Below are 24386 nucleotides of genomic sequence, written 5' to 3'. Positions count from 1 at the left end.
AACACACTGGGATACTTATTAATCCACAAATGCAGTCAGTCCCCATGCAACACATGGCATTTAATTAACCTAATACCTTTACATACCAAATTAACCAAAGCACAGCGGGAACTCAAAACCAGAGGCCATCTGCATTTTCTTTAAACTGATCGCCTTCAGTAGATCCATAGCAACTGAATTTTAAATAATTCAGTGGAAGGTGTTTGGCACAGCACAGCCTCTGTGCCTATAGGTGAGAGATGTGGATGAGAATGGGCTGAACACAAGGATCATAAGTATAATGAGTTCACACTGACTCTACACCAGGCTGCTCCACAGACCCACTTCTGCAATCCCTCCTTCTTTATAGGGTGACTGTTCTAGTAAGGGCTAATCAGGACTGCTGGCCCAACCAGAACAGCACAAAGCATTTTAGAGTCACCCCAGATTTTCTTTTTTCTTGTCCTATCTTAGATACAATTGAGATTTCTCATTTTTATCTAGGAAAGGCTTTTCTGCTCATTTGGAGAATTTCAGACCACTATAGCTGGGCCCTGATTTCTTCCCTAAAAATTTTGAATCTAAATTGTTGTCATTTATACAGACCAGAGCAATGCATGACTAGATAACGGTTCAGCTGCTAAGACATTCTCATTTGACAGTGTTTTAATGCAAAATTCTACTGATGACTTGACGACATGGGGTTTTGAATCCATTTGTCCAGGAAGAAGAGGACATAGGAACAGGATTTATTGGTGGACCTGGCAGTGTTAGGTTAATGGTTGGGCTCAGTGGTCTTAGATGTCTTTTTTAACCTTAATGATTGGATATGGATTCCATATGGAATTCTGTGATTCCATACAATTGTAGGAAAGCTTTCCAGATGAAGGAAGGCTTCATTGGTCCCCCTGATGGGACACAATCACCAAGGACAACAGTAGATGATGGGTACATCAAACTCATACTGAGCTACTTCTGCTCATTCATGAACAGCAGTGACGACAGTGAGGAAATCCTTGCCCAAAGGGCAGGTGACGTTGTAGGTTTAAGGTGTATGACAAAGCCCTGAAACAAAAAGGTTATCATTCTTGTAGCTGTGCAGGTGAAGTAAGGAAGAGACACGGTCTCACGGATAAGAAGCCAGGCAAGAGATTATCAAGATGGGTGCCTACCAAAGGAGCAAGAAAAATGTACATGAGATGTGATAGTAATGCAGGGAGAAGGGGACATAGAGTGAATGGAGCATGGGAGATGTCTACCTCCAGCATGACCTGAAGATACAGTGCTGTAAATGACTGCAGTTTTGCTCCCCTAGAAAGTAGAAGATAGTTGTCAAATCAAAGCTAAAAAACAATGGGAGGATGCATGTGGAAGGAAGGATTGAACAAATACATATAAAGGGACCCGTAGGATGGGGGCTTTGGATTTAAGTGGGGTCCTATGGATGCTCTTTGCTCACCAGCACACACCTCCTCACTGCTGTGCCATGGAAATTGGAACACTGTGGGAGCAGCAGATCTGAGAGAGAGCAGCTGGAGTATTTATCTCACCTTACACTGGAGCAGACAATACGATCATTGCTCAGCTACACCTTATACCATATTTCTGAGACTGTATCCCTGTATGCTGCCAAAGAGTAAGCTAAGGAATAGAGGCCTGGAATGTTTTACTCTAGGTTATCCTTGGAATAGGACCCAAAGAAGTGAGATGGGAGCCTGGAGGGCTGAATCTAGCCTCTGCAGTCCTATTACATGGGTGCGCTTATTTTTTACCTGACACTGGGGCTGCTGAAGATCTGTAATTTCACACATTTCCACTACATATTTTGTGCATTGCTCTTCTGCTAGCAGGAGATTTTCTGGGGACTCTTAGACAGAATCACACGTGTCAACCAGAGACAGATAGCATTTGCAGTGAGGTCTGTCTGAATAGCCTGAGTGTGCTGCCTCCTGGAAACGGTAAACCTCATTCCTTGGAACCGATGACCCAGCTTGGAAAACAGCCTCTCTTCTCTTTTCATCAAGGGGCAGAGCAACAGCATTAAGCTTCCTATCAGCCTGCTTTTTCTGAGGGAACGTGCTATGCCTTATGTGGGAAACAAATAAACACACTTAGTACAATAAGGGGAGGGACACGGTGGAGGAAAATAAACCTTTAGCTGGCTGGCAGCCCATCAGCAATGCCATCCGGTTTAGATTACAGCTCCCTGGGGTAACATTAGACTCTTCACTGCAGAGATAGAAATATGAGCCAGAAGAGCCATGCTGGACCCTGCTCTGATGATTTACTCACCTCTGCAGCAGCAGTCACAGCTGAGATCAAGGTCCTGCTGTGACACACCTTGTGCACATGCATAGTACCGGGGGTAAATGTTTATCCTAAGGAACTGAGGTGACACAGGCAATAGGTTTATGCTGCTGCTGAGATCTGAGCTCCCATTAAATGCTATCACAGTGGCATGGACCTCACTGCTGGAGAAAGAAGGGAGATTCCACCTGCAGGAAGCACCCTCACAGCAGGTGAACCACCTAATTTAATGAAAGCTTGCTTTTATTTACCCCAGTCTGTTTTTCAGCCCCAAAGAAAATACATCAGATACTGCCAGGGCTGAAGAAGTGTTCTTGAACCAGTTATTTTGCAGCTAGCACCGGAGAGCTAGGTTATTCAGGGAAACAGGTCAGGTGGGACTCAACTTGACCAGTGTCTGTGTTCACCTCTGAGCTAGACATGCAGACCTTTGCTAGATGATCATCCCTTTTAAATATCCTATCCTATCCTATCCTATCCTATCCTATCCTATCCTATCCTATCCTATCCTATCCTATCCTATCCTATCCTATCCTATCCTACATTCAAGGGAAAAAAAGAGACACCACTGCATAAAGAAGGTAATCAAACTAGGTCAGATGATGTTAACCTAAAGGAGTGTGTGAAGAGGACAGTTTGGAGGTACAAAACCGCAGCACATGTGTCCAAAGCTAGCTAAGGTGGCTCCTACCCTTTGCATGGATGCTGAAAGACTCTAAGGGCTGATACTCAGGTAAATTGCTGAAGGATATGGAAAAATTGGTGGTTAGCAGAGGCTGCCTGTGGACTCAGGCCAGCAGTGCTCCAGCTATTACTCCCTGCAGTGCTAAACTTACTTTTCTAAAATAAGAAGGACGGTACCCTGTAGAATGGTCGTTGATGCACTGTGTCTGCTAAATATTATCTGTGGGCCATATCTCTGATAAGTGATGTAAAATAACCTAACCTGTTCAGGCATTTTTGTTTGTTTTTTTTTTTCTTATAGAAACAAGTACAATCACATGTCCAGGTCTCCAGAGCTTAGTCCTTTACTCCCTTACTGCTCGTTTTTGAAACAGAAGATCCTTAGTGCACACAGACACCAGTGCAAACACAGGCATTCCCCCAGCTCCAAGATTCAACGTGATTTGGAGAGCAGACTGCAGCTTATTATGCCAGTTCAGACTTTCAACGGCTACCTGAATCCTTCAGGCAGTAGAATGTCTGTGCTCTACTAAAAACACATATCATCACCTCTAGGTATCACCTTTCTGATTCAGTTCAGCTCTCAATTACATGGGTGTACCCTACTCAGTTTAATGGAGGTTCGCCTGGATTCACATCTGCGTAACTCAAGGGAGAATCAGGACTGCTCATCTCTATTGTTTGCACACATCTTTGGTTGTGCATTTGACACCATCATCATGAAAAGGTGAAAAAGGAAGAAAAAGCCTGAATCTCTACTTAATAACAAATAATAACATAGGGGAGAAGCACACATGCTGGTAGATGGTAACCCTAATAATTTTTCTGTTCTATAAATAAATAAGATTCTTTTCATAATTTCTTGTAGCGCATCAGGCAGCAGCTGTCAGCCATGGTAACATGCTACACACAAAAGCTTCCTGAAGCAAAGGAAGAGATGCAAGAGGAGTTGTTAAATAATTCAATAATCAATGCACTGCTCACTCACCCTGTAACTTCGATACTGATAGTAGGGAAAAAATTCTCCCACAAACGTGGCACATGTCCCAACATTTTCTCATTTAGTGCTGAGGGATAGTCAAAGACTCTGGGAGCAAAAATGATGGATTTAATCAGATTTACAGGGGCACAATCCAGTGGTGTAACAAGGCTCAGCTCCCAGTGATGCCTGACCTCTTCCCTGGCTTTTGGCAAGGAGCCTGTTGTTGACTACTTGGGACCTCTTGGCTCAGGAGTGGATTTTAAGCATGCAGACAAACATGGAAATAGAAGATTTAATCTGTGACTCCTATGGCATTACTGTCATGGGTGGAGAATCCAGTAATCTGTTGATGCTACAAGCAGATTAGGCTGTCTCTGGGTGTCACCCACCCAAATGCCGTGCCAGAGCCCTGCATATCAGGTCTCACACAAAAAGCTGATGGACACTGCTTGAGATGTGATTGAAAAATCTTCTAAAATGCAGAAGTGGAACAGGAAATGAAGACTGAGCCTTTTAGCCCTGTGGCTGGGTCCTGTCCTAAATGCAGAGGGAAGAAATCCAAAGGAAGATAATAGAGCATTCATAAGAAGTACAAATCTGGAAAACCAGATTGAGGGAAAATAAAGCCCAGAGGAATCAGACGGTGAGCACTTTAGGATGGGAGCATGTAATTCCGTACTGTTAGATCAAGATATATTCCTTCAGGCCCTAGGAGTGGAGAGGTTGCCCTGGTACCACACAGGGAGCTTGCAGATCTGCTCTAAATCTGCCAGCAACAGTCACCCCTTCTCCCTAGACAAACAAGGATTCAGCTAAAGGCTCCCTAGTTTGCAACGGCAGGCATGATGGAAACCCCTTGCCCTTACACACCCAGAATTAAAGATTTTGGACATTTTCCTATAAATGAACGTTGCTCTGTATTGCAAGCTTTAGGAAGAGAGGACCAAGGGAACGCCATCTCCTTCTCTAAGCATTGTTTGGGAGGGATGCTGACTCCAACAGGTCTCTGTGGTTGGACAATACAGCTCAGCTGCCTGTTCCCATCCCTTTGATGATACCAAACTCTATTGTGTACCTTAAGGACAGCATGTTATCTAGAGGGACCTCGACAAGCTCAAGGAGTGGGCTCAAGGGAACCTCATGAGGTTCAACAAGGCCAAGTGTTGGTCAAGGTAAGCCCCAGTGCCCGTATATGCTGGGGGATAAAGGGATTGAAAGCAACTCTGAGGATAAGGACATAGTGGATGAAAAACTGGACATGAGTGGGTGATGTGCGCTGGCAGCCCAGAAAGTCAACTGCACCCCGGGCTGCACCACCAGCAGTGTGGTCAGCAGGCTGAGGGAGAGGATTCTGCCCCCCCATGTCCCCTCTGGTGAGACCCCATCTGCTCTGGGGCTCCCAGCATAAGAAGGACCTGTAGGAGTGAACCCAGAGGAGGCCACGAAGATGCTCAGAGCACTTGAGCACCTCTACTGTGAAGACAGGCTGAGAGAGTTGGGGTTGTTCAGCCTGGAGAAGAAAAGGTCCTCAGAAGACCTTAGAGCCCCTTCCAGTACCTAAAGAGGATCCAAGGGAGAGCTGGAAAGGGACTTTCCAGTGACAGGACAAGGGGAACACCTTCAAGATGAAGTAGGGTTGATTTAGGTTACAAGAAAGCTGGGGACAACCTTTTTTGCAGGAAAAAGGGATGCTGGTTATAAACTAAAAGAGTTTCAGATTAGATATTAGGAAGAAGTTTTTTTATGATGAGGGTGATGAAACACTGGCACAGGTTGAGAGATAGTAGATGCTTCATCCCTGGAAACACTCAAGATCAGGTTCTGAGCAACCTGATCCAGTTGAAGATGTCCCTGCTCATTGCAGGGGTATTGGACCTGATGGTCTTTAAAGGATCTGTGATTCTTTCTTTGATTTGATCCTCCGGTGAACTAGCTCAGGGAATTAACACAGCAGCAACATTTTCACATGTTTCTGCGAAGTGTTTTACTGGCTTAGTCCCTCAACTGGCTCACAATGTAAACAGCAAAGCCCTAGTGCTGGAGCAGGGAGAGCAGCAAGAGCAGTAAGACAGGTTGTCCTCAGGACAACTGGTCTCCAGAGCTGGTAGACAGAGACAGGAACACAGCGGTGTTGGATCAAGGGTTGGACTTGATGATCTCAGAGGTCTTTTCCAACTCAGCTTATTCTATGATTCTGTGATTCCATGAACACAGAGCTAGCAGCATGCCCAAGGGAGTGAAGTTGCTGCCTGCACAGGTATCTGCTGTGGCATCACTGAGTGGAGCTGATGGAGGCTCTGCCTCACTTACGGATGAGCTTTATTCCCTGGGTGAAGGCAAAGAACTGTTTGATTTCATTCATGAAAGCAGAATCCCAGCTGATGAGCACGAGAGCTACAGAACTAGGTAACAGATGGAGGCAAATAGGTACATCTACCCAATATTTTTCTGCCTCTGAAGCAAACAGCGTTTTCAAGATCACAATGGTTCAGAGAAAGGACACAGTTTGAATTACACTGTACAGTAATGATGAAGGGGAAAAATGGAAAAAAAAAGACGATACACAGAAATGTAAATTGGAAGGGATGTTTGTCATCCTGGCTCATGCAGGCTGTTGAAAGAAGACTAAAAACCACCACAAGAATTCAACTGTTTTAGCTGATTTTATTCCTTGGGAAACAAAGAGTATTTTTCCACTATCTGTGATAAAAGCATCTTTTATTTTTTGCATGCAACCTGTCAAATTCTCTTTCAGAGTTCAGCTTCATCTTCCGTGCTCTGGAAAGATGCTTGCTACTTAATTTCTTTACTTCTGGTTCTTCTTCCCTCCTCCCTGACTTTTTACATACTCACTGAGACCTAGTCTGCAATTAGTTCCTGTGTACTAAATAGAGGTGGGACTATTGCAATCTACACAGCTATTCCTGCATAAACAGAGATGTAGACTTAGTGCAAAGAAGTGCTTAATCCTAGTACAAATATATTATTTTCCCATATAGTAGTAGTCTATACTCATATAAATGCAATTTTCCCAGCAGAAACATGTCTGTGCTAAGGGTCTGCATTAGCCAAAGTCACACTGACATGTCTAGACAAGTCCCACTACTTAAATAGCATGTCTCATCTTCGGAAATATTGAATGAAAGGGGAGTAATGCTGTTTTTCCTACTGCCACATCAGATTGGAGCAGATCTGCCCTTTTTACATACTACCTTTGTGTATACACTGAGGGTTATGTGGGTTACTGATGATGCCTTAAGCCCCTAATGTTTTTTAATTTTTCTAATATTTGTAAGACTTGTAAGTTTTATAAGTAGTGGAAGTAGACTCTAAAAGCAGCCTCCCTTACATCCCTTTCTCTGTAGCACCCTTGTTTACACATTCCTTAACCCTCTTACCCCATTCTATGCTCCCTATATCACTCCTACCCCCAAATCCAGTAGAAATGTTTAGTCTTTTGTCAAGGCAAGGCCTAGATTGTTGGCAGAACAGCATATCAGGGCCTAAACCACAGAACACGGTCAAAAACTGGGTAACTATGTACCCTTTGTGCTCTGAGGGAGATGAAGATGGGATGAACAGGGGGTCCCGAAATGCACCCCAGACCCATTTTCAGGGGGTGGACCCGGGGCGGACCAGAGTAAAGGCCACAGGGTGGACACATTTGGGATTGGATGGAGGGTATTATAAAATGTAACCTCTCAGGCACACGCGTGTGCGTCTTGTAACATCTTTAGCCTTGGCAAAATAAACCCTTTCTTATCTCACCCCTAATTAACTGCTCCGGGAGATTTTTCAGCACATAAATCCCACGGCAACACTGAGGAGAGTGAGAGAGTCTGGAGGAAGGTCAGTTTGCAGCTCAGTCAATAGCATCTTGAGGGTGTTTGTGATATGACTGCTGAAGGGAGAAGTGGACTTCTCCAGAGGTGTGTTTGAAAAGCCAACCCCTGAGAGGAATGGATGGCAGGAGAAAGCATAATTGAAAATAAACAAATCATACTGGCTATGCTCGTGATGCAATTCAAAACATGTTAGTATTGGTTTTTGTTCCTTAGGTACCAGCCACAAGGGTGCAGAGATACTGCAATGCAAGTAGCATTCTTCTGAAAGAAGAAAAGATACTCCAAGATGTAAAAAAACTTGGATTTAGGATTGTTCAGTCTTTCAGTATCTAAAGGGGTTACAAGAGAGCTGGAAAGGGACTTTTGACAAGGGAATGTAGGGATAGAACAAAGGGGAATGGCTTTAAACCAACAGAGGGCAGGTTTAGATTAGGTATTAGGCAGAAATTCTTGACTGTGAGGATGGTGAGGAACTAGAACAGGTTGCCCAGAAAAGTTGTGGCTGCCCCATCCCCAGAATTGCTCACAGCCAGGTTGGATGGGGCTTTGGGCAACCTGAGCTAGTGGAAGTTGTCCCTGCCCATGGCAGGGGGGTTGGAATGATGTAATCTTTATGGTCCCCTTCCAACACGAACCATTCTATGATATTATGATTCTGTGAAAAAAAATTGAAGAAAACTAAATACATGGATGTTTTTTCATCATGAAATGAATAACAAAAAGAATCATACTAATATTTATTAAAACCCAGAAAAATAATCTATATTTCATTGCTTGCTTCATGGTTTTGAAGATTCCATAGCTGGATCCATACAAGACTACCTTGAAATGGAAACTCATATCAGGTTGCTAATTGCAACCATTTGCCTGGATTCTTCAAGCCCCTCTGCCTTGGGAAAACTTCAGAAAACTTCCCAAATTGCTGGTGGTGGGTCCTTCCGATGGCGGAGGTAGACCAGCTGCAGAGCTGCGCAGCACAATACCAGCCCCATCTGCTGTAACTCTCTGGAATTACCAAATGCACCAAGAGATTTGTTTCCCATGATTTCGCCATGGGTTTTAAGTAAACTTTGATGCTAACAGTATGTGAAATTCCAGAAGGCTTTGGAATAACATAGGGACAACAGACGACAACCACTTTAATTAAGGACCTGAAGGAACCAGGCAGCAAGTCCAGCTGGACAAATCCTAACCTAGAGGTTACAGATGGAGGTAGAGTTTTTAGGTTGGCACAAGATGACAGAGATTGGGACAACCATCACTGTTCAAATCACAGTTGCAGTTGGCAGACGTAGCCAAGACAGTTGACTTGTTGGATCAGGACACATACAGATGTGCACTGTGGATTCCTTCAAACCTGGGACAGCTTTCAAGTTAATGGTTTCCAGCTTGCTGGGCATATATTGAAGAGACCCAGCTTTTAGAAAGTGATCATGAACCAGATCCTGAACATCAGTCCTTTTTACACACACAAACTCAGAAACCTGCTTCAAGATCCAAGTCCCACCAAGTAATCAACAGCCATTGCAAACAAAGCAAAAGTCACAGATCAGAAAATGAATTTGGACCTATTTCTTACATGAAATGATCAAGGAATTGTGGCTGGTAAGATTGCCAGTGGGATAAGGCTTTCATGTGGATGCCCTGAACTCTAGTAGCCAGAAGAATAAAACCGAGAAATAAGAGAAATAGTCTCTGCATGATTTTGGCACAGCAAATAATTCCTGTATTATTGGTACTTTTTATATTCTTCATGGATATTTTATTACATGGACAGTCCATTCTGCATACACTGCACAAGGGGAATATGGCCTCCAAAGGGGTTTGGTCACACATTTTACCCAGTTTGAGAAGGGTTGCATTACAAATACAACCACAATTTTGGAGCCAAAATTTTGGTTTTGTTGGGGGGGTTTTCAGGGTGCCTAGCATGGCAGAGATGCTTGTTCAGCAGCAGACAGTTAATTGGTGCTCATGTGGAAACCCAAATCATGTTAAAGAGAAATAAATTCATGTGAAGAATACTCATCAATTTTATATAGTTGTTTTGAGAAACTCAATAATTGCCCTATAGCCTTAATTTTGAGACTGCAAGAGTGTTATCATATAGATATATTAATTAAGCCTATGTTTCTGTAAGGAATAGGCTGACAGTATAAACATGGAAATACAGTTAATGCCTCCATTGCATTTTGCTGGATGCAAATGTTGCTTAATTTCAAGCATCTACCTAATGGGAAAGGCTGCCTGTCTGTCTCGCACTAAATCTAGCAATTTTATGGGGTTAGGGGGCAGTAAAATGCCCTCACAAAGTGATTTGCAGATCATGAAAATGCAGTGTGTGACCTTAAGAGTCATTTGCCAGCAATGGTGCTGGCAATAAAACGCCTGGCTGGGTGGTAGGAGATGCACATAAACTGCTCACATTGCCTTTGCACTGTCTGCACAAAAGGCTTCTGAGTCATGGCAGGTAAATCACTGTCCCAGATAGTGTTTTTCCTAATCTCAAAAACAAGCAGCACTTGGTTCTTTCTTCTTTAGCATGCAAAATAAGCCAACGTCTTTTTCTCCTGAGTTCCGCTAAAGTGGCTCTGGGCAAAGGATGGAGGACACCTGCTTCTTCCTTGAAGAGTTGTAAGGGAGTAATACTATCAGGATGCAAGTGGAATTGCCTCAGGCAGTACATGAAAATGGGTGTGCAAGGTTAAGACACACCACAGAACCATCTATGGTAGCATCCTGTTGTCACCAGTGGGCCACGTGGATGGCTAGTACGGGACGAGGCTGTAGAGGTACTTCTTTAAAATACTCTTCCAGTCCAAAAATAAGGGGATATCAACCAAAGTCAGTGGGGACTAGGTCCAGCAAAAAGCCATGGAGGTAGACAGGACATCTAGAAAAGTAAGGAAGCAGGACAGGTGCTTAGAAGGGAGATTCATTAGGAATTACTACCTAAATAAATCAGGCTTGGGAAATGATCAGGCTGAAAATTCATAAGTGGAGGCCAGGAAATTAGCTGAAAGATAGGAACATATTTTGAGGAAATAGCACTGTATGCTTACTCATCCCTTGGTGTTCACCAACAGTCATTTTGGATACAGAATGCCAGGTGGGACAGACCTGCATCTGAACAAATCTGGACATTCAATATATATTCCCAACCTCAGCCCACTGTAACTCCATTCAGAATTTTATAATAGTTTCTGTTCAGGAACAGAAGTCCTCATAACTTACAGCTGGTGACGTTTTCTCTATTCACAAAAAATTGCCTAAAGGAGGATGAAATCCTTGTAAAGTTCTAAGATTGACCTTTGCCAAGCACAAGAAAGCAGATGACTTTCCTCTGCCAATGCCACCTCCCTTGTGAAGAGAGAAGCCAGGGCTGAATTGTGAAGGAGAGGAGGACTGATCCACCGTATCACCTTCTCGTGTTTGTAAAACTCAGATCCATGTGGATGAGGCCAACAAGGAAAAGGCAATTCCCTTACATTGCAACACTGATGCACAATCCTTGCATGAGCTGGTCAGTGCTGCTGACCACTAGAGTAATATCTGCAAATATACCCAGCAGAGGCAAAACGGAAATGCTAAAGTGGCACCATACAAACTTCCAAGTCCCAGTCCACAGTTACTCATCTCATTTCCCCATTGTTGAAAGCCCCAGTAGAAGCATCTAAAGTGGCAGCTGGCTCACTGGTATATCTCAGGTTAATTCACTCCCAGTATTGAATTTTCTTTACTCTCTAAGACATTTTTAGTTGTTTTTTTTTTTTCTTTTTTTTTTTTTTTCAGAACAGTCTCCTTATGTGTATTCAAGCAAACATCTAAATCCTCCTCCTGTTTTGGTTACATTTATAAACCAATTAAAAATGGATTTACTCTTCTAAAGTTATTACTGTAAATTTTCCTTAGAGAATGCCATTTCACCAAGACCTGAAATGCAACAGGAAAAACATATTAACATACCTTTTAATGAAAACACTTTAGTTTGGCTAAAGGCTGACATGGAAAGTATCGTTTTGATGTCCTTATTGGAAGTCTCCAATATTCAGCTTTTAATTCCAATGAAACGATTTTATTTATTGACCAGGCAATGACATCTCAATAGATATTCTCTATACCCCCAGCTCAACTTTCTCCTGAGAAAGAAATGCCATTTTTCAATTTGTGCTACTGAAAAGGTCTGTTATTGCTTTTCTTCCCCTGGGCTCCAGGAGCTGTGCTCAGCTTCTTGAACCTGACTGCAGAAAGCCAGAGCTAAGTGTGTTTCTTTAGGAAAATTGCTGTCAAATCTATACTGTGCTAGTAAATGATGCTGTACCTTGAAAAGGGAATGAATTTTATGCCATAAAAGCCAAATCTTTCACTAGTATACATCAGGGTCATTCCACAGAAGTGTCTGTAACTCAAAAATCCATGAAATGTTGAGGGTTCTCTTTTTAATGCCTTGCTGTTGAATGTTTTCCAGTTTTGCAAGAGGAATTTGATGAAGACAAAGGTCACCTCGAACAGGAAGAGCTGTCTGCCTGCAGCACAGCCATTTGTACAAGGAGCAAATGACAAGCTTGGTCCCACGCTGCATTGAGGATGTCATATCACAAACATTCCTTACAGCTGCCATGCTGGCTTAAATGTCTACCTTTTACCCAAATCCCTCCAACTGTCAGTCCCTATATCCCATCTGAGAACTGACCTGAGTAAAAATAACAGGAAAAAAAAAAAAAAACTATGTTCAAGCTTTTTTAACATACATGTGAGCCATCTGATTTTGGCAAAATTATTGACAAGGTGGTCCAGCTAATAGCTGTATCACTCAGCTGGGATGAGTGGAGGGCAGTTAGAAGCAGGTGGGTATGTGGGCATGGGCATGGGATGGGACAGGAGCTTCTTTGCTCTGCTCTTTTTGCACAGCTGGGGTGAAGATGCTTCCTCCCGTTAAGAATAGTAATCAGAGGCTCAATGGCTGGAATGAGGGCCAAGGGAAATCAACCCTTGTGTTGATCCCTAGCAGGAGGATAAGTTATGAGGTGGGTGGAAATGAAAAATTTCTAATTTCCCTCCCCAAACATCTCTCCTGCAAAAGGGGTTTCTAGATGGGCCAACAGTCCCCAGCTCTACCGGCTGTGAGATTCATTACAAGCTTTCTTTTTACAGAAAGTGAGACTTCTTCAGAGTCAGCTTACAGAATCACAGAACAACAGAGTCATCATTTAGGTTGAAAAGGTCCCCTAGGATCATCAAGTCCAACCATTAACCTAACACTCTATGTCCCCAAGTGCCACATCTACATGTCTTTTAAATACCTCCAGGGATGATGACTCCACCACTGCTCTGGACAGCCTATTCCAATGCCTGACCATCCTTTTGGTGGAGAAATTTTTCCTAATATCCAATCCAAATTCCATGATGAGTTGGAGGGTTTAGGAGAGAGAGACAGTTTGAGAAGCTGAATTTCTCTCTTCTTGCTCCAGATGTCAGGTCTCAAGCAAGCTAAGTGCACCTTTAAGGGCTCTGACAGACAGAGAAGTTACCATTAAGCAGGACAAGATAGATAACATGTGAGCTGCTCTGCAAGAGCTGTCCCTGGACATGTAGGTTTTCCCTGGGGAAACATATGGTCCCAAGACTAAGTCGAGGTAAATTTTGTTATTGAGTCCTTTGAAGTTTCCTATATCCTCAAATAAACGTCCAATTGGCTGGGTATTTTGTTACTGCCTCCTTAAAAAGCAAAACTAAACTCAGCCACACATATAACAACTCTCATGCAAAGCCTTCTCTGTCTTGCATTCAAAAAGATTAAGGTTTCAGTGCATACACTTCAGAGAAGATGGATCCTGGAGGCTTGTCTGAGGTATCAAGAAGCAGGAACAAATGCATTTTAGACAGGCTCTCCAAGAGGGTATTTCCACACCCCAGCTGAGATTGCTCACTCTACCTTTATTTGACATCACATAATTTATATTCCACAGCCATAGCACTGTAAGAAAATCTCCCTAGCCTGCAGCTTCGTTTTCTGCACACAGCAACTCCAGCACTTTAATTGTCCCATAAACGTGATGGAAAGGATTTGATGCAAAGAGCTGTTAAAATGCCAAATGTCTTGAGCACTGCAACTACTGAATGGCTCCCAACGATTCATGTTTCAATCTATATGCAAATGTGCCCTTTGGTTGGCTTGTGCTGGACTTTTCATTGCTGCATTACAGCTATCCAGGGAAGCCTCAGACTCATAGATCAGAGAGATACGAGGCACAAATGGGAGAAGACTTAAATTATTCAGTGTTTATGAGAAAGAGAATTCAAACAGTGGAGTTACATTTTGCTTTTTATAATAACATGATTACAGATCAGCCCTGAGAAGACCTACAATAACGTTGTTTTTCTCCCTCCCCTTCTTCCTTGCTAACAAAATATGTAGCACAATGAATCACTTGGCAAAGCCGAACGTGTATGACCAATAACACTCAAAATGGTGTATGTAAGCTCCAGGTAAAGCCAGTGCTCACAGAGCTCAGCTGGGAGATGTTTTTGAGTGGACTGAAAGATTTCAAAAGCTGGTCTCTGCTGTTCTTAATCTCAGCACAGGAAAACATCCCCTCAGAGCATCAAACTGAGACTCTGAAAACACCGGCAGTCACAAAATCTATTCCTGCTCATTAAGAATTTGCACAAATCCCCTTCACCTGAGTGCAATGTGTAATTCTGGTCTTAACAAGAAGAAATTATCTGGACCAGTGAAGAAAGGGCTGCCACCATCACAAGAGGGCTGCAGAACTTGTTTCACAAGAGGGACGATAAGGTTTTACAGGATTTTGGTTAGTTCCAAGAGTAGGAAAATGATAACAAACACCTGAGAAATGGCAAGAAGGGGAAAGGACAGCATTAGCTAAAGGCCAGTCTGGTACAAGAGCAAGAAGCCACAAATACACTCAGAAAACAGAGACATGAATATATCAAGGACAGTCTTGTTCATGTAGGACTTGTTTTGTGGGGTTTTAAAGCTGAAGCTGTACTGGGGACTTTATGTTCAAAGAAATGCCAGAGGTGGCACGGACTTTGCAGAATGGATGGCTGCAAGGAAACTGCGAGGTTTTGGCATTGCACCCAAGAATCACCTCCCTAGGAGCTCTGCTGAGCCAGGAAAGCAGAGCTGAAGTCTCTGATCAAGTCTTGGTTCTTGCAAAGTTTCAGAATAGCTGGAACACCTTCCTTTCTTTGGAAGAGCTTTATAGAGTGAGGTATCCACAATGCTTGATCCCTCAGGACCTTAATTTCTGGTTGGGCTTTGCTTTCCTTTATCTGCTTGGATTAGGTCTCCACTGTCTCTTTTAACTCCTACTTCTCTCTCCATAACCCCAGGAGCAGGCTGGGGGGCCAGTAAGAAATGGGAGAAACCTTCAAAAGCAGTAATGCTCCTCACGTGATCTGGACATGGTCAGGAGACCACAGTAATACAGATAAAATCTTCTGAAAAGTCTAGTATAGTGGATGAGATTTGTGGGATCATAGAATATCCTGAGTTGGAAGAGGCCCAGAAGGATCATCAAGTCCAACTCCTGATGCTGAACTTGGTCCTACATGAAATACTTATATTTTGCAAGTATGTTTTATTCCCCAGTTGATAAGAAGGTTTTATTTTTGTTGGGCTGGCCCAACAACAGCAAATTTGCAGCACTGTGATACCTTAGATTTAAGACTGGTTTATATAACGGTTGTCTACATGAGCAAGAAGATGGAGTTGGCAAAAAGAGCCATGTGGCAAGCAGCAGTCATTTGCCATTTGCCACCAGGAAAGCCCTCTCCCTGGCCAGGCTGGATGGCCAGGACCACCACACCCTCCTGGTCTCCACTCCAGCTCCAAAACCATTTCTGCTTTAAATGACAGAACATGCACAAACAAGCTGCTGCTCTGTTGCAAAGCCAAACAAACTTGTCAGGCTGCCAAGTCAGGAATTCAGGAAGGCCCTCCTTTTCCATCTTCCCTTTCTTTGTGCACTGAAATGGACTTGCCATGAGTAATTTGCTAGTTACTAAAGCTGATAAGTTTGGCTCCCTTCAGGCGCCTGCTGAGGAACAATATTGGCTTTTCTTTCAGATTACTGGGTGGAAAACACAGGGCAGGAGCTCTGTGTGTTTTCCCGTCCTTGCTGGAGCCATGTGCTGCCCTTGGCGCTCAGTTCTCCCTAAGGGAGATCCTGATATGCACTGTTTTGATGGAAGAATGGAAGAAGAGCAATGCCATGGGCTCATCTTCAAAATTCCTGGATTTATAGCTAGGTAACGACAGGGAAAACAAGCTGTAAGGGCCAAAAGCTCTGGGTTCACCTATTGCAGGTGATGATTTGGTGTTTTTGATCTTGTTGGAGAAAGTTTTCAGGGGAAAAGGGGTGGGAGGGTAGAACCATAACCATGTTGTGCACATTCAAGAATGAGCAAAAAAAAAGACAGAGAAAGCTCCTTGGAAAGTAATAAAGATCAGGAACATCATAGATGTATTTCCAAAATCTTACAGCAAAACTTAAGGAAGCAAAATACATATACTGCTGCTACTGGCAATTAAACATCACATAAACAGCAGACTTTTGGGCCACAGAGAGCAAAGTAGTTCCAATGTGACTCAGATTGGACCTTTAGATGGGGCAAACTGGTATAAAGTGACCTCAGAAAGGGCCTGTATCTGGTAACAACTGGGTGACTTTATTTCATTACAGAGGGGTACTTGTTCACCTTATCCACACTGCAGAAAGATGTTTGCAATAAGTAACAAGTTCAACACAAACCTATTTCCCTGATACTTGTCAACAACTGCTTGGCATCTGAACCCACAGGGAGAGTGCCCAGAATTACTTCAGAAGCATGCTGCCTCCTTGCCCAGACAAGACACCTGGTTTTTAGATAACAAGGAAGAGGCTCTATTTGATTAAAGCTCTGCAAAGGGTGAATTCAGATCAACACAGAAGATTTATGAACCACAGAGGGGTACCCACCAACAGAGATATGACAGGCAGCCTGGAGCGATACCATCCTAGACAGAGTTGCTACAGGGTATTTCTCAATGGCTATTCAGACCTTTTAACCTACCTCATTTTAATTTCCACACTCATTTTCCTTGGCATTGCAAACTGCATCAGTCAGTTTGTGCATGAGGCAAATGCCTTGGAGCCTTTGGAAGGGGGACTGAGCTCCTACCCACCCCTACCAAAGTGTGGCCTGTTTTTGTCGGGCTCGGGTCCTGGCAGGTCGGGGTAACACCATAAACAGAAGTTCAGTTGCTTCATGAGATCCCTGGCATTCCTTCCACTAAAAGCTATCCTCAGTTGTTTATGTCGCTGGTATAAACTGAAACCATTAGAGTTCCTTCAAAGGTCCAAAAAAACCTGGACAAAAGCAGGCAAAAGCATATGTACCAAGGCGGAGACAGAGTTGAATCAAAATTGTTGGGTAGATTCGCTCCACTGCCTCAGTGCCTGACTGTGTTGACAAATATATTTGAGTGTCAATCTGCAGCCTCAACTCAGGACACATGCTGGGACTGTCAGTCCTCCCCAGGTGAGAGACATGGCAGTGAGACAACTCAGAAGCTGACAGTGAGAGAGATGTTTACAGAATCTGCATGAGACCTGCCGTGCAACTTAATTCTTCAATTCACAGAATCATAAAAGGTTGACATGGACCTTCAAGGTCATCTAGTTTCAACCCCCCTGCCATGGGTAGGGCCATCTTCAACTAGACTAGGTTGCTCGAAGCCCAATCCACCCTGGCCTTGAACAGTTTCAGGGATGGGGCAGCCATTCTCTGGGTAACCTGTGCCAGTGCCTCACCACTCTCATAGTCAATAATTTCTTCCTAACATCTAATCAAAATCTCCCCTCATTCAGCTTAAAGCCATTTCCCCTTGTCTTATTGCTGCATGCCCATCTAAAAGTTGCTCTCCTTCTTTTTTACAAGCCCTATGTAGGTACTGGAAGGTGCTATAACGTTTCCCTGGAGACTTCTCCAGGCTGAACAAACCCAACTTTCTCAGATTTCCTCCACATCAGAGGTGTTCCATCCCTCAATTTCTTTCAAATGTGCAAAAAGGCTCCATTTTTACACAAGCAAAGCAGCACTGTTCCTGGAAATTGAAAGTCAATTTTTGACCAGATCCTTTTTAAAGTCACACAGTAAGTTGTTTTATTCTTCTGCGTATCCAGGACTCATGTGTAGCTTCTGAACCATCCCAGATAAGAAAATAGAAGTGGAACATTGCATGAGGTTAATCTGGACTACACACACAGAGCAATGATTTCCTCTAAGCCAATCAAGGATTAAGGCTAATGAGTATCTCTGCATCTTGTAACAGTCCTTTTAGGGAAATAAGACAGGATAAAAATAACCTGGCTTGACCCTTCCCCTCCAAAAAAAAATATTTTTAATAGTGCCTGTGGTGATGGAGTAAAACCAGAGAAGTTAAAGACAGGAATGTTTTACTTACCTGTCGTAGAATGACCATGGTTCCTGTATAAACACATCAGCAATCACCAGGAATGGACCTAAATCAAAAGAAATCTCCAATTAATGAATTGCCCCCCTGACTCAGAGTCCCCAGTTTAGGGACTCTTTCGACCCTGAATGGTTTCCACAGCCCTAAGTGTGACAAGGGCTAGAAGCACTGAAACTCCCAAGGCTTTCGTAATAATAATTCCAGACAGTGAGAGACAATCCTCTAATACATCCAGATTAATGCTGGCACCATGGTGAATGAGAGTGAGACTGGAGGTTGCTTATGCAAGTAATATTTTGTAAACTGAGTCCTAGAAAGTTATCAGAGGATTAACCTAGCAAACACACTGATACATGTGTCTTTGGATTCCATAGTACAAATTAAAGCACATCGAAAAGGGGAGTCTTGTCCTTAATGGTCAACAAGCCTGGATGGATTTTCATCTTTCCATCAAAACTGATTTCAGGAGAGGAAAAGAAAATGGTATTTTCCAAGAAAATACCAAGTCCTCCGACACAGCCTGCAACTAAGATCTGGACTGGATGGAGCATCTCCACTCTCTGCTCCTGCTGTTGGGCAAATTGTATTGTGGGATTTACATGGAAAAGTCCCATGCTGCTCCTGAGTTTATGCTTGATGCTGTGTGATGTCACCTCATGACACTCCCACAGTTAAATGGGTTCAGTGTGTATGAGTGAAAAACACTTTCAAAGAATTGAATTTCTGCAGCTTTTAATCTCTGAGCCATCATTGGTACATGGTAATCAATAATCGTTGTATTTATGATGTGAAAGTTCCAGTATAGTAAAAATACTCATGCCTTAAAAAGCAGAGAAAATGGCACTCAGTCTCAGACACACAACTCTTACAGGACACTGAGGGTGTGAAGGCTGATGAAGGATGATCTTGCAGGACACAAGACATTTCCCTTCACAGTGACAAAATGGTCCAGACTCATCATAAAATCCTAAATATTTTGTTTCAGGTTTTAACTATAATTTTCATTTTTATGCTTTCCCCACCAAAAGGCAAACATTACTGGGGGAGATGGGAGAGAACAGTCTTTCCACTCTCCCCTCAATCATCTCCAGGTGTTGTGTCCCAAAAAGACAGCCTCAGTCTTGAAAAAAAAAAGGAGTGATAATTCACCATGCCAATGTCCCTACACACATTCCTCATGGCAAGGACAGTGATCTCTCTTCCCCACTAGCAGCAACTGCTCGCATCCCATTCAGCAATGTAGGACTTAGTCTTTGGTGCTGATTCTGCTGACTGAATTTTTTGTAGCTTCTCACCTGCAGTGGGAAACACAGATGTTCCCAACCTAGACAGAAAGGCAGGATTTATCTCTATTAGCTCCTGCAGAGACTGTAAAGGCTCAACAGAATTTCCAGTTATTCCGCTTTTCCTCACCAGGCTTCCTGCACTAACTCTACATTTTTACCGACCAACATATTTGAAGGCTGATAACTATCCTCACATTTGTCACCGAATGCCTTCACCACCTTAATGAAAACATCTACCTGCTAAAACCATCTACCTGATCCCTCTGCATTGCCCAGAAAAGGAACTGGTGTCCTAAGAGCAGCCAAGGCATTACTGTTCATTAGTAAATACTCAGTAGACAAATTCTGGCCACAGGCCATATTCAATTAATTAATTTTACTTTTTCTAGAAAGTAGATGACTGGTGGAAAATCACATGTCCACTTTAATAACTGAAAGACTGTGAGGCAATTTTCCTAATTCTAAGTTTGAACCTTCTCTGTAGCACATTAAATTATTCCTCTTCTCTTTAATTCATATGGTTTGAAAATAGCTTTCTAACCCTGCCAAATAGTGAGTCCTGAGGCAGACTGCCTAGGGATGCTGAAGAGTCTACTCCACTGGGAATAGTTGGTGAAATATTGGTTTGGCTCAGAACAGGCACTGGGGAAAGTTCTCCAGAAGTCTGTAACATGATGATCATAGGGGGAGTGTTGGACACTGGGCTGGGTACCAGTTTGTCTTCCCTGATCTAAGGACATCTGCTATGGACAAGTTATCTTATAGTTCCTTTCCTCATTTTCCTTCTCTGAAAAACAAAGATCTCGTCCAACAGGGGAGCTCCTAAGTATCTTAGTTGGTTTTATGCTAACCAGCCAAATGACCTAGGTAAGACCTGCCTCGTTGGGTGTCCATGTTGCAAAAGCCATGCATAGGACATCTATTCCCACAGGTTGGTCTAACACCACATGTTCAGTCTCAGAACTGCTCTTCAGTTTTTTGTCCCCCTGCTGCTGAAGCAAAGCACCGTCCTGTGGTTACCCTGGTTTCCAGCACTAAAACTATCTGGTATGCAAGCACCCTGCTTAACATGGCCTGTGGTGATGCTGAATAGGTGTTGTGCCAGGTTTGGAAGGGTATTTGTATACCCAGTCCACTCTGGTTTTAAACAGGACTTTGGTGCCCTGAGTCTTTTGGGTTTTTTTTATTTTTACTTTCATGGGGTTTTTATTTTTGCTTTCTGAAAGTCTAGCCTTCAGCCCAAGCCAGCAGGCTTGCTCTTGTTCTATGCTTTGTAATTCCCCTCCTGAAGTCTTTGCAAGGGAGTTTGCAAGTGCACAGTGTTTCTGTACACAACAGAAAGCCAGCTTTCCCCATGGATTGCTCAGCTGGGAACAACCCAAAAGGGAAGAGCAGGGGAAGGAGCAGACTTGCCTCCCTGTTCTTCCCACAGAGATCAGTAAGAAGGATTGGGCTTGTCTGAGCACCAGGGAGATCAGCTGCCTACTAATTCATGGGGGCCCTAGTGGAACAAAACAGCCATCTGGACCCCGTGACCCTTGCTGGCAGGTGTGTAGGGCACTGGAATTCCACCTTCATCTCCTGTGTGAAGGTCTACAGATGGCATGGGAAATGAGCTGGGCTAAACAAAATGTACTTAGCATCTCTCCCAAATCACACACATAACACAAGGGCACAAAGACAACCCTCTAGAAAGTATATGTTTTGTAAACTTGGTTCATTTTGCAGTTTTCTGGCCATCACTAGTTGAACATTATCTGAACAGAACATCTGAGGGAGGCAGCGGGGTGAGGCTGAAGGGGCTTTAATCTACTTCTGGATGCAGAGTCATGTCTGACATGGAACTATACACATCACTTGCTTGCAAGCTGTGGTCACCAGTCAAGCCAAGGAGTGCTTCAGTATGGGGTCTCCATCACAGTGACCTCTACCATGGCTTTCCTGATCTGACTTTGGAGGAGAAAGTCTGAGGAACAAAGCCATTGTCCTGCAATTGCAAAGAAGGGTGTTGCTACTCTAATCTCTTTAACTGGCATTTCTGTGCTCCTTGTTGGCACTTCAGGACGGGAGTCCAACCACATGACTGGCCATACTTCCGGGGGGATCACTCCACAGTGCTAATCCTCCAGAGCACATGCTCATTAACCATTGGTTAGAATAAATTCAGGTATTTCTTTCTAAATGTAAAATCTATTCCTTTCTCCTGAAGTTCCACATACCATGTGATTTTCCTGAATGCAAATGCAATGAAGAAAACGAATAATTAATTTATGGGGTGCACGCATTCACATTCCATGTCTGTCCCAGTCTGCACCCAGCTTGGTGGAGAGCCTGCCTTTTGGAGAACACCCTGTGAACTTAATAGTGTGAAAAAAACCAGGAGAACTTCATTCGCCTTCTGTCTGCGTCACTTGACTGGTAGAAATGTGTCAACCTAGTTGAGCAAAGAGATTTAATACACCAACGCTCTCTGCACACTACTGCTTTCACCTTCTGCCCTCCAGAAAGGGAGCTGAGAAGGATTAAGGATTTTTCAGTGTATTTCACTGGTTGTCTGAGAAATGGTGAATAAAAAGGTCAGACCTACACCCTCAGAGACAAGCGCCTTTGTCTTTACCAAAACCAGGATTCAGATCAGGAAGAAAAACAGTGGCTTTTGAATAAGGTTAAACGAACAAAACCCCCAGTCTTTGGGATCTCTAACCATTGACTGTGTATGACAGCGAGCAGAGATGAAGAAGACAATGTCACTACATACCACTCTTCCTAGTCTTTGTCCATCTGTAAGTTGTTATGGTTGGAAAGATATGACAGTCTGTATTTTTGCATTCTTCCCAGAGCCCCAAATGAGAACCAGAGCTTTTAGGTCAGAAGACATTAGTCCAAATATGGCAGCCATCCATCTTCTTTGTGACTAACAAGTTATTGTCCCTGCCAGCTTGATCAACAAGCAAGCTCTCGACAGAGACAACCTTCTCTAGGTAATTAGCTCCAAAGCTCAAATCATTCTTAGTATTTAAAACTATGTAAGTATCTTCTCCTCCTCTGTATTTGCCCTCAGTTTCCCAACTGAGGCCAGTTGTACCTTGCCAACCACAACTGACTACACAGATGGACCCACAAGGCAGTGTTTTACACCGCTGCTGCACATGCACTTCCTCATGCCACTGTCTCATCCATCACTTGGCTTGGAGTGACAACCAGGGCATGGAGTGGAGGGAAGCCAGGATGATCCATCATGTCTGGAAAACTATTTACTAGAGGCATGTACCCTCGCTTTAGTAACAGACTGAGCGCTTTCCATGATATGACCTGTGTCAACTGGTTTGTCAGATATTCAGTGCCTGGTTATCTGCTCCCTGTGAAGGGCCTCACAGTCTACTCTCATCATTTCTCACTTTGCTTTTCAATGAACCAAACACTCAGGCTCTCACAGTAAGAACTTCACACCACCTGTCATGGTTTGTGGGCCCATCTTGGGTAAACCTCAGATAAGTCTGATCCTCTGCCATTCAGTGCTGCCTGGGATATCCCTATCTCCTTGGGCTGTAGCATCCCATTTTGCTTTCTTTTTGCATAAAAAAGAAAGTTCTCCCCTTTGGTCAGGTTTTCCTTCCAAGCATATGTGAAGATTGGCTGTTCAGGACTTGCTGAGAGGTGGGTAATGGGCTAAACCACCACCTTGGTGGAGGAGAGCCCTGACTTTGAGTCTTGCTTAAAGATGGGTGCTTTAGCTACTGGGATGCTGCTTAAAATGAGGGATGGAGAGGGACTTTTGGCACAGGCATGCAAAGGCAGGACAAGGGGGAATGGCTTTAAACTGAAAGAAGGCAGGTTTAGATTAGATATTAGGAGGAAATACTTCCCTGTGAGGGTGGTGAGGTACTGGATGAGGCTTGGAGTAACCAGGTCTAGTGAAAGGTGTCCTTACCCATAACAGGGGTTGGAACTAGATGATCTTGAAGGTCCCTTTCAACCCAAACCATTCCATGACTCTATGATGTCCGTCATTTCCCCTATCTGACTGAAATGTTCATGGTAATGGCCATTCACTTAACACCTTCCCTTCCCATGATATCTTCATCCTTGCAAGAAGAAATTATCATTTCCAACTCCTCCACAAAAGTAAAATCCAGCTTCCTGGTTTTGTTTCCTCTTATCTCTTTTAATGTAGAGAAAAGATGCATTCCCATGAAATGCAACAGTATTGCCCTGAATTCAATGGCAACAGGAATTTACCCAGAGTATTTGTTGTTTTTCTTCTACACAGGACAGCACACCCTGAGTTTTTACTAGTGAGCAAACAGTATGATACTCTCATGGCAGGGATGTGGGGACACAGCAAGAACCACCTGGCCACATGCTGCCTGCCACTGTGCTGAGAAAGTTCCCTTGTTTATGTCTTAATTGCCGCCTCCGCACAGAAGGATCATCTTGAGGTCATGCTGACAAATGACGTGAGGAATGCGAGGAAGCTCTAACCTCAGCAAGGCAGGTCACAATTGCAGTAAGCTTCAGGAAACATTGGAATTACCATTTCTCATGTGACCAGTGCATCCATGACACAGCTTGTCTGTGGGCTCTGCATACACTGTGAAGCGGTCAGCACAGAGCATGTTTTCCTGGAAAAACTCCGACCCAAGCTCACTGAAGGTCATGAAAAGCCTTTTCTACAGCCTTTGGATCAGACCTTTTGTGGCCACCAGATTTGCAGAGACTGCTGGTATCAGGAGAACAAGAGGTGTATCCGGTTTTAAAGAATGGCCTCCCCACCAGCAGCAGGTCCATCTTCCTGGACAACTGAGGGAAAAAGAGAGACT

At 43.5% G+C, this 24386-nt stretch overlaps 1 protein-coding gene across 7 annotated transcripts in view; it reads right to left on the bottom strand.

Annotated features, from left to right (window-relative positions):
* The window catches only part of MYO7A (myosin VIIA), a 105202-nt gene that overhangs the window by 67534 nt on the left and 13282 nt on the right, over positions 1-24386 (bottom strand). For all 7 annotated transcript variants that reach the window (XM_064644838.1, XM_064644839.1, XM_064644842.1 and 4 more), the window contains exon 2: positions 18272-18329. In XM_064644838.1, coding sequence (XP_064500908.1) covers positions 18272-18289 — 18 coding nt within the window. In that variant the 5' untranslated portion in view covers positions 18290-18329. The remainder of the gene's footprint in view (positions 1-18271; positions 18330-24386) is intronic.

Source organism: Pseudopipra pipra, chromosome 2 (assembly GCF_036250125.1).
Source record: "Pseudopipra pipra isolate bDixPip1 chromosome 2, bDixPip1.hap1, whole genome shotgun sequence".
NCBI lineage: Eukaryota > Metazoa > Chordata > Aves > Passeriformes > Pipridae > Pseudopipra > Pseudopipra pipra.
The sequence above is the reverse complement of the archived record's forward strand: the minus strand, read 5'-3'. Positions and strand labels throughout refer to the sequence as shown.